This window comes from Camelina sativa, chromosome 10 (assembly GCF_030686135.1).
Source record: "Camelina sativa cultivar CO46 ecotype springtype chromosome 10, ASM3068613v1".
Taxonomy (NCBI): domain Eukaryota; kingdom Viridiplantae; phylum Streptophyta; class Magnoliopsida; order Brassicales; family Brassicaceae; genus Camelina; species Camelina sativa.
Genome location: NC_141889.1, coordinates 10,462,998 through 10,477,972, shown reverse-complemented (window position 1 = coordinate 10,477,972; position 14,975 = coordinate 10,462,998). Strand labels below are relative to the sequence as shown.

General features: G+C 31.2%; 2 protein-coding genes across 3 annotated transcripts; one reads left to right on the top strand and one right to left on the bottom strand.

The window, feature by feature from the left end:
• Positions 1–194: 194 nt before the first annotated feature.
• LOC104718489 (glucan endo-1,3-beta-glucosidase 14-like) lies at positions 195–2,012 on the bottom strand. The gene is made up of 4 exons (XM_010436248.2): positions 1,894–2,012; positions 1,415–1,751; positions 515–1,223; positions 195–376 (listed from the first exon to the last, which is right to left on the bottom strand). The coding sequence occupies exons 1-4, from the start codon at positions 1,964–1,966 to the stop codon at positions 302–304; spliced, it is 1,194 nt and encodes a 397-aa protein (XP_010434550.1). The 5' UTR covers positions 1,967–2,012; the 3' UTR covers positions 195–301.
• A 3,037-nt stretch (positions 2,013–5,049) lies between these two features.
• LOC104720259 (uncharacterized) lies at positions 5,050–12,541 on the top strand. 2 transcript variants are annotated; one of them, XM_087470202.1, is made up of 5 exons: positions 5,050–5,132; positions 9,978–11,711; positions 11,808–12,012; positions 12,091–12,263; positions 12,363–12,541. In XM_087470202.1, exons 2-5 carry the CDS (start codon positions 10,472–10,474, stop codon positions 12,431–12,433), a joined length of 1,689 nt encoding a protein of 562 aa, XP_087326328.1. In that variant the 5' UTR covers positions 5,050–5,132; positions 9,978–10,471; the 3' UTR covers positions 12,434–12,541. The 2 variants fall into 2 exon arrangements, with proteins under 2 accessions (XP_087326328.1, XP_087326327.1); XM_087470201.1 differs by lacking the exon at positions 5,050–5,132 and having other exon boundaries at positions 10,679–11,711.
• The last annotated feature ends 2,434 nt before the right edge of the window (positions 12,542–14,975 follow it).

The window sequence follows — 14,975 nt, the reverse complement described above, 5'->3', positions numbered from 1 at the left end:
CTTGATATTTGGAAATTGGAATATTGAATTGAATATGAGATTATCTTTATCAAGCTTAAATAATTAAATTGTTTCTCTTGAGAAATAAACTTTGTTTATTAATTTAATTTAATATCCATATGTCAATTTACTTGTTAAACGACAACAACAAGTTTATAATTTTTTAACTATTGACCGACTTGATTTTTGGAATATTGAATTGAATATGAGATTATATTTATCAAGCTTAAATAATTAAATGTTTACACATAAATATATATCCTAACCAATCACGTTATTATATTCTCGATACTCTTTTTCTCTAAAATAGTCTCGACATTACAACTTGAATCATCGCCAATATCAAAATTGTCCAATACTCCAAGTTCCTCTTTGCCTGAAAGAAGAAGAAAAAACAGAGAATTAATTCATTGTTACACATTTAGTCCTTTAACAAATATTTATCCTCGTTAGTCGTTATAACCGCGATATTTCCAAATTCTAATAAAACAAAACATAGAACACTAAATTGTACCTTAGTGGCAGAGGATGAGTAAGTGACAGATTCTGAATTCGCCGTCGTTGTTGACATTGTAGAGAATCCCAAGTTGTAAGCCAATGAACCATCGGGTCGGAATATACCGTAATTTTTCTCCGAAGTAGGACCTGGTTTCATGTCCTCATTGAACAACGCAAATATATAAACGTCGAGCCTTTCATTTCGTCTCGCTGGAGTTCCTTCCCCTGCGAATTGCCTCATCATAAGGTTCCGGTTATACGTGGCAGCATTCATAGGAGACGCTCCAATCTCTCCGGCATCTCCCTTTGAAGGCCACCCTGTTTCCGCAACCCTAACTTCTATGTTACGGTACCCTAATTTGGCAGCTGCGAAAGCAACTGCATCGACTTGAGCATACATCATGTTGTCGTAGTGTAGTCTCGTGTTGGGATCAGTCATGCCAATGTTACGGTTGAATAGAACGTAATCGATTGGAATTTCTTTTGGGTTATCTTTGTAGGCAAAGTAAGGGTAAGCATTGATCCAAAAGGGAGATTTCGTGGCTTCCAAGAAAGCTAGAAGTTGTTGCATCACGGAGGACACCTCCGGCTTGAAACTCCCGGCAGATGGAGGATATGATTCGCCGAGGACGGCAAGAGAGCTCGGAGACGAGACTTGAATGTATCTGTCTAAACCTAATTGGACCAAGGCTTTGTGTATGTTGATCATCGCCGGCATCATGAATCTATTACCAAAAAATGATGAGAATACATAATAATTAGTATTCTTGGACTAAATTCATTACACTAACACTTTAAAACAATATAGCAAGTTTTTCTTTTTCTTTTTCAAATGTGGTTGTTATAAGTGACAAAGCACTATTTTAGAAAAAGTGAAATCAGTGTAAAGATCTCATATTCAAAGATTATAACTTACCCTATTAAACTAGAGTCGTCGTCCGTGAAAAGCTCGTTTCCGACCATGATTCCGGTAATCCTAGTGGCCGGAACATAAGGTTTGATGTGAGAATTCACCCATTGGAGAGCTTGTTGAGGATCTTGTAACATAGGTAAAACTTGATTTTCGATTGTGACAATGATCTCAATGTTTGAATTTGCAAAAGAAGTAAGGATTTGAGGATTAGTGTCGTAGATTCTTGTTTTGGTAATCCTTAGAGATCTCAAGAGGTTAATGACTTTATCCGGTGAAGGCAAATTGTTCCCAACTTGCCCGTAATTGATGCCAAGAGACGTTACTCTTTGTAGTATATTCCCTGCATTTATTTCCAAACAAAGAATCGAAACTGTTAGAAAATTATAATGTCACATCATTCATAATTAACGCGGCAACGTACTTCATAACTTAAGAGCTCGACTTTAAAATCTCATATATATTTAAAAAAATAATGAACTAACCTGAGAAAACGAGAGAAAGCATAAGAAAAAGATGAATGAGATTGGAAAGTCTTGTGAATGTTCTTGATGTCATGTTGAGAAAGAAAGAACGAGAGAGAGAGAGGAAAAAGATTGTGAAGGTTTTGGGTTTTAAGAGAGGGTGTAATGGAATATATATAGACCATACACAATAAGCCAAGCCAAGTTGAAGAATACTTTTCTTCGCTTGTTTGTTTTTTTTTCCGTGTTTTTTTTTCGTGTAAAAGGAAATGGTTTAGTGTTGAAGTTTTACGTTTTTTAAATCTTTTTTTATGTTATTAAATTGTTTAGCTTTGCCTTCCCTATATTGCTTTTCTCATTTATGCCTTTTTTATCCATTGACGACGGCTATCTATAAAACCACAACGAAGGATTTCTTATTAAAGAAATATATTAGGTTATATAAAACATTTATATTGTGTAGTATGTAAATTTTCTTTAATTAGTAGTATATGATGGAGACTCGTATGAAAAGAGAATTTGCATCCACATGTATGGAAACACATTCGTGTGTGTTTTGGTTTCATTACATGTACTGTGTTATACAAGTTGTGCTAGTCATTGCCTCATTGGGTTGGTAAAAAAAGTGAGCAACGTATTATATTAATTAAGAAAAAAAGTAGAATAGAATGGGATACACATAATTAAGTGGACGTATAGAAAATTATTGCAGAATTTTAATAAAGTACCGGATAATATTTGAAAACCCGTTTCAATTAAGTAGGTGGGTAGTCGTCAATTAAAACAATCTTTATTTTTTTGCTACACACCAAAAGCTTATTCTACGTCAATCCGGAAGGAAAATATATATATATCAACACAATAACTTTAAATATTTTAGCATTCTTACTTCAACTAGTTCTAAAAATAAAAAATTGACTTATTTCAACTGGTTATATAGATTTTTTTTTCAGTCATACTAAATCCAAGTCCAGGAAAATTCTAATTTTCTTTTAACTGATGATCAACTATTAATGTCTTATAAAATACTTAATTTTTTTTACTATTTATACTAAATGAAAGAATCATTAATTTTTCTGGTCACATGTTAATGGTGGTTAGTTTAATCATAACTTCAAACGATTCGAAGAATAAGAATTACATTTTCGCATGAATCTTGACCGCAAGTGTATCCTAGCCTAATTATACCATCAGCTAAATTTCTTTCGACAAAAGCTAATTAGAGATCCGATTTGACTTGACGTGTCAAAGGATTCGACAAAAGCCTCCTCCGTTTCAACTTTAAAGTTTCTGGAAAATAATAATATATTTCTTTTTGCAATCGAGAGACCACGGACGAACATTCATACTAGTCCTCAAAGCACGTGAAGAACAAGAAATCCAAAAATGTTTGACAAAAAAAAAAAAAACAAGAAATCCAAAATATAATTTCTGTAAGACACAAACCATTATGCGCGCCACAAATGGTCAAGAAAAATAAAAGACTTCAAGATATATAAAATTTATTTTCTGTCTCTTGACATTTTGGGTTTTCAACTTGTTGTACATTCTTTTTTTTTTCTTTTTTTTTGTCACACTTGTTAATTATTATTATTTTATTTTTTTTTGAACAAACCCTTGATGATATTTGTATATGACAATTTCTCAAGATGAAAATATCGTATTCAAATTAAGATAATAAGAGGACGAGAAACTTCCTCTAGACAAAAGCCAGTATTGTTTTAACTTTCTTTTTTTTTTTTTTTTCACGAGACAAAAGCCAATATATTAATGCTGATCAGGCACTTGTAAAATTAAACGGGACAATTCACAATTGTGTGGATATGTATAAATTGACGAACAACTACTATAAAAAGCATCGCGTTAATAAATTTAAAATTATAATTATAATAAAATGGTCAATTAAGGATTATGTTGCTAACCTGCTTTCGAGGGGAATAAGACAAGTTGGTGGAGAAGTGTCGCACACTTGGAGCCGTCAGTCAATTTCAACCATCAGTATTATTTTAATCACCTGATGATGATACAATAAAACCAAAATATTAGCAACTGCCTGTATCTGGTTGGGCGGATTGATTTTTTAACCAATTGATTTCTACTTACTATATTTTTAAATTGGTAAAAAATAAAGGGTTAAACTTGATCACGTATACGATAGTCAATTCGTTTTCACGAAAGGCTTGCTAGCTAAAAAAGTTACATTAGTTTTATAGTGGAACTTTTGGCGGTATTGATCTAATCCAAAATACCGTAGTGTGTCTTCTTTTTTATATTTTTAATACGAAATCTTCTCTCTTTTTCGCGACACCAAGGGCCGTTTTATTTGAACACATGTATACAAGTACAACTTATAAGAAATCTACATCTCAAGCGACTGAACTTGTCATAATTAAAGAAATCAGTAATAATTCGATGTTAGAATTATATATGTAAAAATATATGAGTCAATATTCTAGATTGGCCTGTTTATAGTTAGCTGAAAACTTTTAGCTCGTCGTTTTAAAAGTTTGATTTCGTGGCTGAGGATGGACGACCGGTCGACTTATGGCAGTTCCATAGATTGATTTGATACATGACATAACTATATACCATACACGGCCGAACAGATTGTGTTAGGTTATGTCTATGTGTAAGAGACTAAAAGTTAATGAAAATTTGATTTATTATATATGACACAAGTTTTTATTTATTTGTAATGATAAAAATTAACAATTTTGGTTTATTTTTTATTCATGATCTACTGTGTTAATTATTTACTATACTTCCGTTGTAGAATTGTTGAATGAACATTTGGGAAGTAATAAATCAGCGTCTAGAAAAGAAAATGACATAGGAGCTTTTAACTAGCAAATTAGCACCGATAGGAATGTTTTAAAGCTTATTAAATGTATCTACATGAAATAGAATTAAAAGGTTTTTATACGTGAAAAAAGAGAGTGTTTATAGGTTTTTACTTGGTTCAGTTTTATATGCTCGACATACTGCCATATCTCTTTGGTATGGTATTACAAATGTATGATGTATCACTGATCCCAGTTAACTGTTGGGATTTGATAGTGATAGTGATAGATGACTAAAATTAGTTAACCATCTCCAACTTGGACCACAGTGCGCTTGCTTTGGGAGGTGATAATAAGGTACCGTTAAATTCTCCCGCATGAATCATTCACGTCTCACGAAGTGTTATGGCGGGGAGAGGTTCCTTGGCGGAAGCTGGATATCATTGAAAGTGGTCAGAAAAAGAAGTTTCCACTTTCCAGGTAAGACACTTAAACTGTTTTTGTTTTTGTTTTTTTTTTGTTTTGGTTACTTTTTTTAACAAAGACATTAACGAACACACGGTGAGCCTAAACCACTACAATAAAACTTGCCTGACCGACATGTTTTTATATGTTCTTAGTTTACAATATGTAATTCATCGGATCAAAAATTCAAATTTCATCTTCATGAAAGATATTAAGCACCAAAAGTGAAATATATAGTTAAATTATAATGAGCCTACACGTTAATTTTTGACGTCATAAACTTACATTTTATATCTGAATTGAACTGTATACAGGAGTTATGACAGCTTATATATACCAAGATATTCACATATAATTGTACTTGATTTGGGTTCATATATTAGACAAAAATAAGGTATATATATTTGACGTTATACTAAAAACAGATATTGTGGGCCATTTCGAATCAATGGTGGAAACATATAATACATAGAATCGAGTCAAAATGGTGTAAGCATTACTCGAATCTTTTTTCATAAAGCTGCCTACAAAATTGAATTTTTGTTGGATAATGGATAAGGCTTAAGAGGGAAGATATATGAATACGAAAGAAAATATAACCTTTACGATATAAGAGAGAAAGTTAAGGTCTTATCCATCGGCGATACTGCTTTCTCGATAACCAGTAAACATCGTGCATGCATGGCTAAAAAGCTTTTACGTGTGCTTTTTTTCTTTACGCTAATTAAAATTAAAAATTTCTTATACTAATCAAAGTGTTCGTCATTTATGACGCGCATACGTAAAAAGGGCCTTAAATCTATGTGTATGTTTCTCCTTTTCCTCCACCTTTTTGTGTGAACGACAAGAAAAAAAAAAGAGAATTTAAAATATTTTATAATATGTATGTAAATTTGGGTGCGACATCAAAGGATAAGACACGTAAGCATTAGAAATTTATATTGAGATTTCAATTTTTATATTTGAAACAGCTTATCGTTTGTTTAGTTGTATATTGTTTATTTTATTTCTTTTTTGTCAACTAGTTGTATAATGTGATGTCATAACTCTTATATTCTAGAATTTTAGTTATGTATCGGAGAATGGTATGTTGTAGATCAGAGTATATATAAGAGTCTCCATATGTGAAACCCACTGAAAAGATAAATTCCCCTCGTTCGTCCGATTTTAGGGCGGATTGCCTCATTCTGTATTCTAAAACGTTATTGTCCGAAGTCTTTGTTGTAAAAAATTTTTCCCATTTGTACTACCAATTTTAGAATTTTATTTTTATTAATATTTGACTGATTAAAAAAGAAAAAAAAATTGTAGTAATTTTGTTTAGGCACTAACCAAAAAACATCAAATATATAAGGTCTGATTAGTAACATCCATAAAACTATACAAAAAAAACTATAAGTTGGAGCTGTAATCACGAAATAGTGCTAAATTGTATGAAGAGCTATACATGAAACCTGTACAAAAAAACTGAGGATAAAATTTTTTTGGTAAAACTGTTGTGATTGGTAAATTTTAAAATTGTATATTTGTACATAGAGTGGTTACCAAGTAAATACTTGTATATTTGCCATTATTTAAATACAACAAGATTACGTATATATACATCAAAAATCACAATCTTTCTTATCCCAAATGGCGCTGCATTGGACTCATAGGCATCCAGGAAATTATCTATACTAGCATTGAGCAAAATTCGTTTTTGTTTACTTTATTTTGTAAGGCCAACCCAAAAATTGATCGAAAAACATTGTATCCATTTAAATCGAAACATAATCAGTAACAACAACAAAAAAAAAAAAAAAAAAAAAAGATCACATTGTTGAACCTCATAGAGTAACGTTCTGTACGTAGCAAGTAACTTATTGTGCGTTTGTTATCACAATGACAAAAATAATATAGAGACAATTCTAAAATGAGAAATCCAACATGTTGTCTAGTCATATACATCGTTTTTTTTTTCTAAAGTAGATTTTACACTACACAACTTTAATTTACTATTGCGCTGATGTTACACTGTAATTTCATAATATGTCGTCGTTTGTATATATATATATATATATATATATGTTGGCCATGTATATAGGGTTGTGCATATACTTCTTTAGTCACTTCTTAGAACAATCTTTCTCTTTATTATCATCCAAAGGATGCTCTAGTATTATTTTTATTTAACTTTTTAAACATTTCAACCCCTTTTTTTGGCACATGGCTTGACATGTAAAAGAGTGATTGTATGCGTGTGTGGATTCACGTTTTCTAATATTTATGCACATATTATATGTGACGATTCGTATCAAAAAAAAAAAAAAAAAAAAGAGAGAGAGATCCCAAAAGGTAATTACTTTTCTTTTCGTCAAAAATTAAAAGGAGGACATTTTTGCCGACGTTAGTTAAAAATAAAAAACCAATTGCAAAAAATAGTTTTCCAGAACATGACTTTAAACTATATATCTTAGTTTCTTTTTTTTTATTGGACAAACTATATCTTAGTTTCTTAAGTATTTGTTTTTTTGGTATGAATTGAAATTCAAATACAAGACAATTTAAGTATTTGTTTTTTGAGCATATTACTTAGTTCTTCTTAAATAGTCTTGGTTTGGTATTATTTTGTTAAGGTTTAGAAAAGAAAAATAAATTTAATCAAATTAAGATTGTTTACTGTTTTCTTAAAATAAATTCTTTTTTGGGCTCTAATGTTAATTGAGCGTGTGAGAAGTAATATGCCTAATCAAAAAGAAACTATAATCTGTTAGATAATTTGGCCCATATAGAGACTTTAACTAATATTATGATCTATTGAAAATAAACAAGGTAAATATCGTTATGGGTTCAATATGGACCTCATCATTGTCATCAGCCCTTTAAGAAATTGTAGGTTTTGCTAGTCCATTGATTACTTTCTTTCTTCTTTTTTTTGACAAACAACCATTGATTAAAAAATAATGGGGTTCATCCTAGAGGTAACCTTTTATTCACTTCTTTCTTTTTTAATCAATCAAAAATTTTCTATGTAATATTACATTTAAAAAATAAATCAAAATTAAATTCAAAAAAGCAAAAGAAATTAAAAAAAAAACAAAATTTTTCATACTTTTAATTAAAGAAAGTTAAATATTGGCTTAGTTTAAATTTCACAACTAAACGAAGTTATATATCGGTTAAATTTTAAAAATAAAAATTAAGATTTGGATTTTACAGTTGAATCAAAATTATATGTCAGTTTGTTACAAATGAGTGGTTAGGATTTAGATTTGACAATTAAAATGAAGATTAGGATTTTAATTTTATAATTATAACGAAATTATGTCGGTTTGGGTTTATAAAAAATATTTTGGGTTTTTAATTTTACAATGATTTATACAGATTTTGTTTCTCTATTTATAAGGAGGTTCACCTCTATAAGTGAATCCAAATATTGTTCATATTTATATATATATATATATATATATATATATATTTGTTTCATAATTTCTTTGCAATAAAAAATATACAAGCTATTTTTTCATATCTTCCTCTTCTATGAAATTTAAACTATTCAAAATATAATTTTTAATCAATTGTATTTTTGTTTGATTTCTAGTGGAGAAATTAGTCAAGATGATTTGAAAAATTCTCAATTTTTAGTTATCTAGAAAACTAAAGGAGGTCATTTTTTTACAATTAAAAAACATGTATATTTATTTTTTAAAAATGCAGATTACCTCTCGAAGTATAAAGATTAATTTATTTGCGTGAAGGCACACATAAAATCCCAAGATACATACTCGATTTGGAACTTTATATTTTAAGTCAATGATAGTGGTTTTTAGCCAAACCTTTGAATTGTAAGATGGATTGTTTTATAGTCATAAATCACTTAGAGCATGAACATTTTTTAGTTTCTCGTACTTAAAATAGCGATAATTAATTTATTCTGTTTTCGTGCATTGGCAACTTCTTTCCGTAAGCACTTAGTTGATACGAAAGAAACACGACTTAGATGTTCAACTCTATGAACGAAACAAAATCGACCACATTCATTGGACCTGTTATTTTCTAATTAGGCTTCAAATTAAGATTCCATACTTGACACTTCCAAAGAAATCTGAAAATAAAGAATTTGAGAACGATATCAAAAAGTAAACATTATAGCAACGTGCGTGTTGACTTCATGAATGTATAGTGGAACAGTATAAATAAAACACAGAATATAACATATAACCAATGTTTTCACGCCCGGCCCGGACCGGCCGGTCCGACCGGTTAACCCGCGACCCGGACACTTCACCGGTTCGGGTATAATGCTAATAACCGGTAGTAATAAACCCGGTAAAACCCATAAAAACCCGCTATTAACCCGTGACCTGGTGAACCAATTGACCCGGCCGGTTACCGGTTCAAAAAAAAATTACTTGATTTTTTGAAAAAAAAAGAATAGGGTTTTACAGTTTCAATCAATTATTTTTAGAACCTTTTAGCTTAGACGGCGTCACACGACTCACACACCTCCCTCTCGTCTTCAACTTCTTTGCCATCTTTCATACTTGCGTAAGAACCGTTGAGTGTTCTATCTCTAATCTTTGTCCATTATTCTGAAAATTCCATTTTATTTTTGATGATCATGTGTTCAATTGATTTTGAATATTAGTATAATTTTTTCCAACTCTCGTGGCTACTCTGCTTTTCTCGTGGTACTCTGCTTTAATCGTGACTACTCTGCTTTTTCACATATAATACGTTAGCCGTTAGGTGTTCCTGTATCATAATTATTCATCCTGATGCTTGCATATATATAAATATATATTAGCAAACGATCATGATCCTGTCCATATGTCTCAAATCTGTATTTTTTTTTCTCTTTCTATGTTGTGAATTTAACAGGAAATGGTAACAGAGGAAGATGAAAACTATGAAGAAATAGCAGCTGCAAATCGTTTAGTCCGAGGAAAAAGTGATATTGCTTGGTCGTATGTCATTCAATCAAAAGACGCAAGAGGAAAAACGATTTTGGAATGTACCTTTTGTCACAAAAAAAAATTAGGAGGTGGAATTAATAGGATGAAACACCATCTTGCTGGCGTGAAAGGGGATACAGATGCGTGTTCGAAGATTATTGCAGATGTGCGATTTAAGATAATGAACGCACTGAAAGAAATTGAGAGCAAGAAGAAGAAAAATATTGTTTTGGATGATACAAACTTAGACGGTCCTGAAATTCATGATGTTGATGGAGATGATATCGATGTTGGCCCAAGTCAAAAGAGGAGGATACAAGGAATTGATCTACATGAATACTTTAAAGAGGTGTGCGTGATCAGACTCAACCTACTATCAAAGCGTGTTTGCAGAGTAAAGAGATAATACATGATGTGGATATGTCTGTTGCATTGTGGTTTTATGATGCTTGTATTCCGATGAATGCTGTGAATTCTCCACTTTTTCAGCCTATGATGAGTAAGGTAGCAAGTATGGGTCATGGATATGTAGGCCCTTCATACCATGCTCTGCGTGTTGGATTGTTGCGAGATGCTAAGGTACAAGTTTCTTTGATCATTGATAAGTTTAGAAGTACATGGAGTAGTACTGGATGTACTCTTATGGCAGATGGATGGAAGGACACAAGACAAAGGCCACTGATTAATTTCTTAGTTTATTGTCCTAAAGGAATTACATTTCTCAAGTCAGTTGATGCTTCTGATATCTATGCAAGTGCTGAGAATTTATGCAACTTGTTTGCTGAACTTGTGGGTATGATCGGTTCAGATAATGTGGTTCATTTTGTGACTGATAGTGCACCCAACTACAAAGCTGCAGGAAAGCTTCTTGTTGAAAAGTTTCCCACCATTGCTTGGTCTCCATGTGCAGCTCATTGTATCAATCTGATTCTGGAAGATGTTGTGAAACTCCCTTTTGTTCACAATTTAGTGCATCGTATGTCTAAGGTAACCATCTTTGTTTACAATCATAAGTCGACTTTGAATTGGGTCAGAAAAAGACCAGGTTGGAAAGAGATCATTCGTCCTGGAGAGACACGTTTTGCTACAAATTTCATTGCTCTACAAAGTCTCCATCAACATAAAGAAGATCTACAAGCTTTGGTTACAAGTACTGATCATGAACTTAAGCAGCTTTTCAAAACATCTAAAGCAAAGGAAGCTAAATTGATTATCTTGGATGAGCGAATGTGGAATGACTGCTTGATAATAGTCAAGATTATGACTCCTATCATCCGTTTGTTACGCATTTGTGATGCTGATGAGAAGCCTTCGTTGCCATATGTGTATGAAGGGATGTATCGAGCAAGATTAGGCATTAAACAGGTGTTCCAAGGAAAACGCCCTCTCTACAAGCCTTATACGAACATCATTGATAGGAGATGGGATCGTATGTTGCGTCATGATCTTCATGCTGCAGCATACTATTTGAACCCAGCTTTCATCTATGATCCTACATTTTCTGACAAGCCTGAGGTTATGAGTGGATTGATGAATTTATTTGAGAAACAAACAGAGAATAGTAAAACAAAGCTGTTTCAAGAGCTTAAGATGTATAGAGAACGTGAAGGCAGCTTTTCTCGCCCTATGGCTCTATCTTGCAGCAAAACGTCTCAGCCAGGTATCTTATACAACATTATTTTTTTTTTTGGTCCACATAAATTTGACTTGCATTTTGTGCTATATAGTAATCTGATCTAATTTTATGGATATTTAGATGAATGGTGGAGATATTTTGGTTTTGATGCTCCTAATTTGCAAAAGTTAGCAATAAGAATTCTTAGTCAAACCGCTTCTTCATCTGGATGTGAGCGCAAATGGTCTGTATTTGAGAGGATTCATACCAAGAAGAGGAATAGACTAGAGCATCAAAGACTTAATGATCTTGTTTTTGTGCACTACAATCTACGTCTGCAACATAGGTGAGTGTCACTATAATTTTTTATCTTTTATTTAGCTTATTTAGTTTGTACCATGTTACATGTTTCTTTAATGTACAGGTCAAAGAAAAAAAGATCATATGATCCTGTTGACTACGAATCTATTGATAAGACAGAGTTTTGGATTATCGAAGAAGAAGAAGCAGGTGAACTTGAACTTGATGAATTAGAAAATGCTCTTGCTGAAGAATATCCTAAAGATCATGAAGAGATGAACCCTGAAAATTCTAATGGTAACTTCTAAATTGTTGATTAAATTCTTAGAATTTTATTTTAGTTGTATTACTCTATATGTTACATTGACTAAACTATGTAATTTTTTAATGTTTTAGATTTTGACGAAGACTTCACTATGCCACCTGAAGAGTATGAAGGAAATGATGGTGGAGATAACCAAAATTAGTTGTAGTGAATTTGGAGATGTTTAATTAGTGTTCTTTATTTTTCTTATTTGGATTTAAAAGTTTTAATCATTTTATTACTATTATTAAACTTCATACTTTGTTAAGCATGATATTCTTTTTTTTATAATATTTTAAAAAATATTTATTTTATATAAATATATTAAATATATTTTATTCAATTGACCCGTGGTCAAACCGGTTGACCCGATGACCCGATGATCCGAGAGCTAGTCCGGTTCACGATCCGGGTCAATTTCAAAACATTGCATATAACGTGTTTGACAAAAAAAAAACATATAACGTAAGGGAAAAAATTAAACAGATAAAAGTTTTATTATCCTCTTTTGTTACATGTAGCTATTTTTTTCAGTATATAAAATGTGCACCAAAAATAATAGAATAAGGAACTCCGCTCTGACTCTGTTTGACAAGGAAGATCCCTATATTTTTTTCTATATTCTTAAAAGATTATCTGATTTCTTTTTTTGGTAGAAGCATTTGACTTTTATTCCGACAAAGTCTAGCTCATCCAAATTTCATAAAATACGAATAACAAGAACCTAAATATTTCCCTATATATGCATACTGTACATAGTTCTATTTCTAAGAGAAATAATTTACAATAAATATTTTCTTAGCAATTTGTTTCTGATAAATTCATTGTTTGCGACTGAAGGTCAAGTAGGCTAGCCTTGACTAAACTGATTGCACATATGATGTAATAAACAGATTCTGACTGCCAGTATTATTTTTGAAAAGAAAATCAATTAATAATGGTATTTTTCGAGAAAAAAAAAGAACTTATTGTATTTATATTTATGAGAATTATCTAATAAATATCAAACTTTAAAAATCTTTCTTTATACTCAAATCTAAAATACATTTGTGAAACTTATACAGTCTTTTTTTTTTTTTTTTTTTGTAAAACTGAAACTTATACAGTCTAACTATCTGAATATAGACGTGTCTTACCACATCGTACGTATACCAAATGACATTTCCCATGGAGTTCTAGTTATAATAACTTTTCTCCCTGAAACATTATCAAGATTCAGTTATTTAAACATTTTATTTTCTCCTTTAACAAAAGAAAAACTAACATTTCATTTTCTTTGTGCCTTTTGTACCACACAAGTCGGTTCTTTAGTCAACAAGCTGTCCACTATATGTAAATAATGAAAAGACTAAAAAAACACAACTCTACAAACTTTTGATTCTCGTTTTTCTCAGTTCTATTCTCGTAAATATGCATTTCTTAGACTAGCTAATCTCTAAAGAATTAAGAGTTATCACATAGTTTAGATCACTAAGACCATAATTTACTCATTGAAGCTCTATAGCTAATCTTAAAAGAGGTAGATTTTTTCTCGTATATACGTTTAGAAAATTAGCATTATGAGTAGGGAAACTATAGCGTATATTTGAAGCGATAGACTATCGAAGTTTTTTGACCAAAAAACAAAAAAAAAAAGAAAAAAAAGACTATCGAAGTTTAATATTAATATTAGTAATGTTTTTATAATTAGAACCTAACTTTTTTTTTTTGGTTGAACACCGGGTGACCAAGGTCCCCCGAGATTTTATTAATTTTAAAAAAAGAAACTACAAACGGCAATTAATTTATAATTAGAACCTAACTAAATAAAGAAATATGGATCCCAATTTTCATGATTTAGTTATACTTTAGGGCATTTTATATTAGTCAGGGCCCCCTTCAAGTTTGGAAAAGTTTTATTTTTGTTGAGGTCGGTGGATATTTCAAATCATCAATTCTCAAATATTTCGCCTTTTTGATGAATAAAATACGTGCGACATCTTCTTACAAATATGTTTTTTTCTCAAATGGTTTCATAATTAAGGAAAAAATGGTAGTGTTTATTATAAATTTAAATTGAAGAATCCAGTGGAATACGGGAGTTGTAAACTGTCAAAGAACAAAAACTGGTTGAAACGATTATGTTTTAGGGAAAAAAAACAAAAATCTCTTGTTAATCTGCAGCACTTAACTCATTCCATGTATATGAAGCTTTATCGTTAGTTATTATTTTTTTTATTAGTGGTGTTTGAATTGTGCGAGTGTGAATGGGCTTGGTCATTGACGTAAAAGAATGGTCATGATCAAATTTTGATAATGGCTAGGATGCCATGGTCAACACATTTCTTGATTTGCTTATATCTTACCTGCCTTAGTTCTATTATTAACCACTCTCGAATTTGTTTTTGATCTTACCAATCAAAATACTTTCTACTCATCTTTATCTCATAGGTAGATAGCAAAGTCTAAATATTGACAGGTTAAAATAACATTAATTTTCTTGGCATAACCACATTCATTATTAATTCATATAAATTATACCACCTCAACGTGTTTAAAATACCTTTTTTATTCAAGATTTTGGACACGTACTAACAATTGGATCTAGCTAGCTAGCAACATTCAAACACTTTATACGATTTAGATAGCAATCATCATGTTTTTGCCTATTTTGACTAACGATTTAGATAGCAATCATCATGTTTTTGCCTATTTTGACTATCTTT

Excerpts from the sequence above, each read along its gene's own strand:
- LOC104718489 (XM_010436248.2), bottom strand. The coding sequence starts at position 1,966 with ATGACATCAAGAACATTCACAAGACTTTCCAATCTCATTCATCTTTTT. Across the intron at positions 1,224-1,414 it reads GACGACTCTAGTTTAATAGG|ATTCATGATGCCGGCGATGA; the intron begins GTAAGTTATAAT and ends TTTTGGTAATAG. Across the intron at positions 377-514 it reads ACTCATCCTCTGCCACTAAG|GCAAAGAGGAACTTGGAGTA; the intron begins GTACAATTTAGT and ends TTCTTCTTTCAG.
- LOC104720259 (XM_087470202.1), top strand. The coding sequence starts at position 10,472 with ATGTCTGTTGCATTGTGGTTTTATGATGCTTGTATTCCGATGAATGCT. Across the intron at positions 11,712-11,807 it reads CAGCAAAACGTCTCAGCCAG|ATGAATGGTGGAGATATTTT; the intron begins GTATCTTATACA and ends ATGGATATTTAG. Across the intron at positions 12,013-12,090 it reads AATCTACGTCTGCAACATAG|GTCAAAGAAAAAAAGATCAT; the intron begins GTGAGTGTCACT and ends TTTAATGTACAG.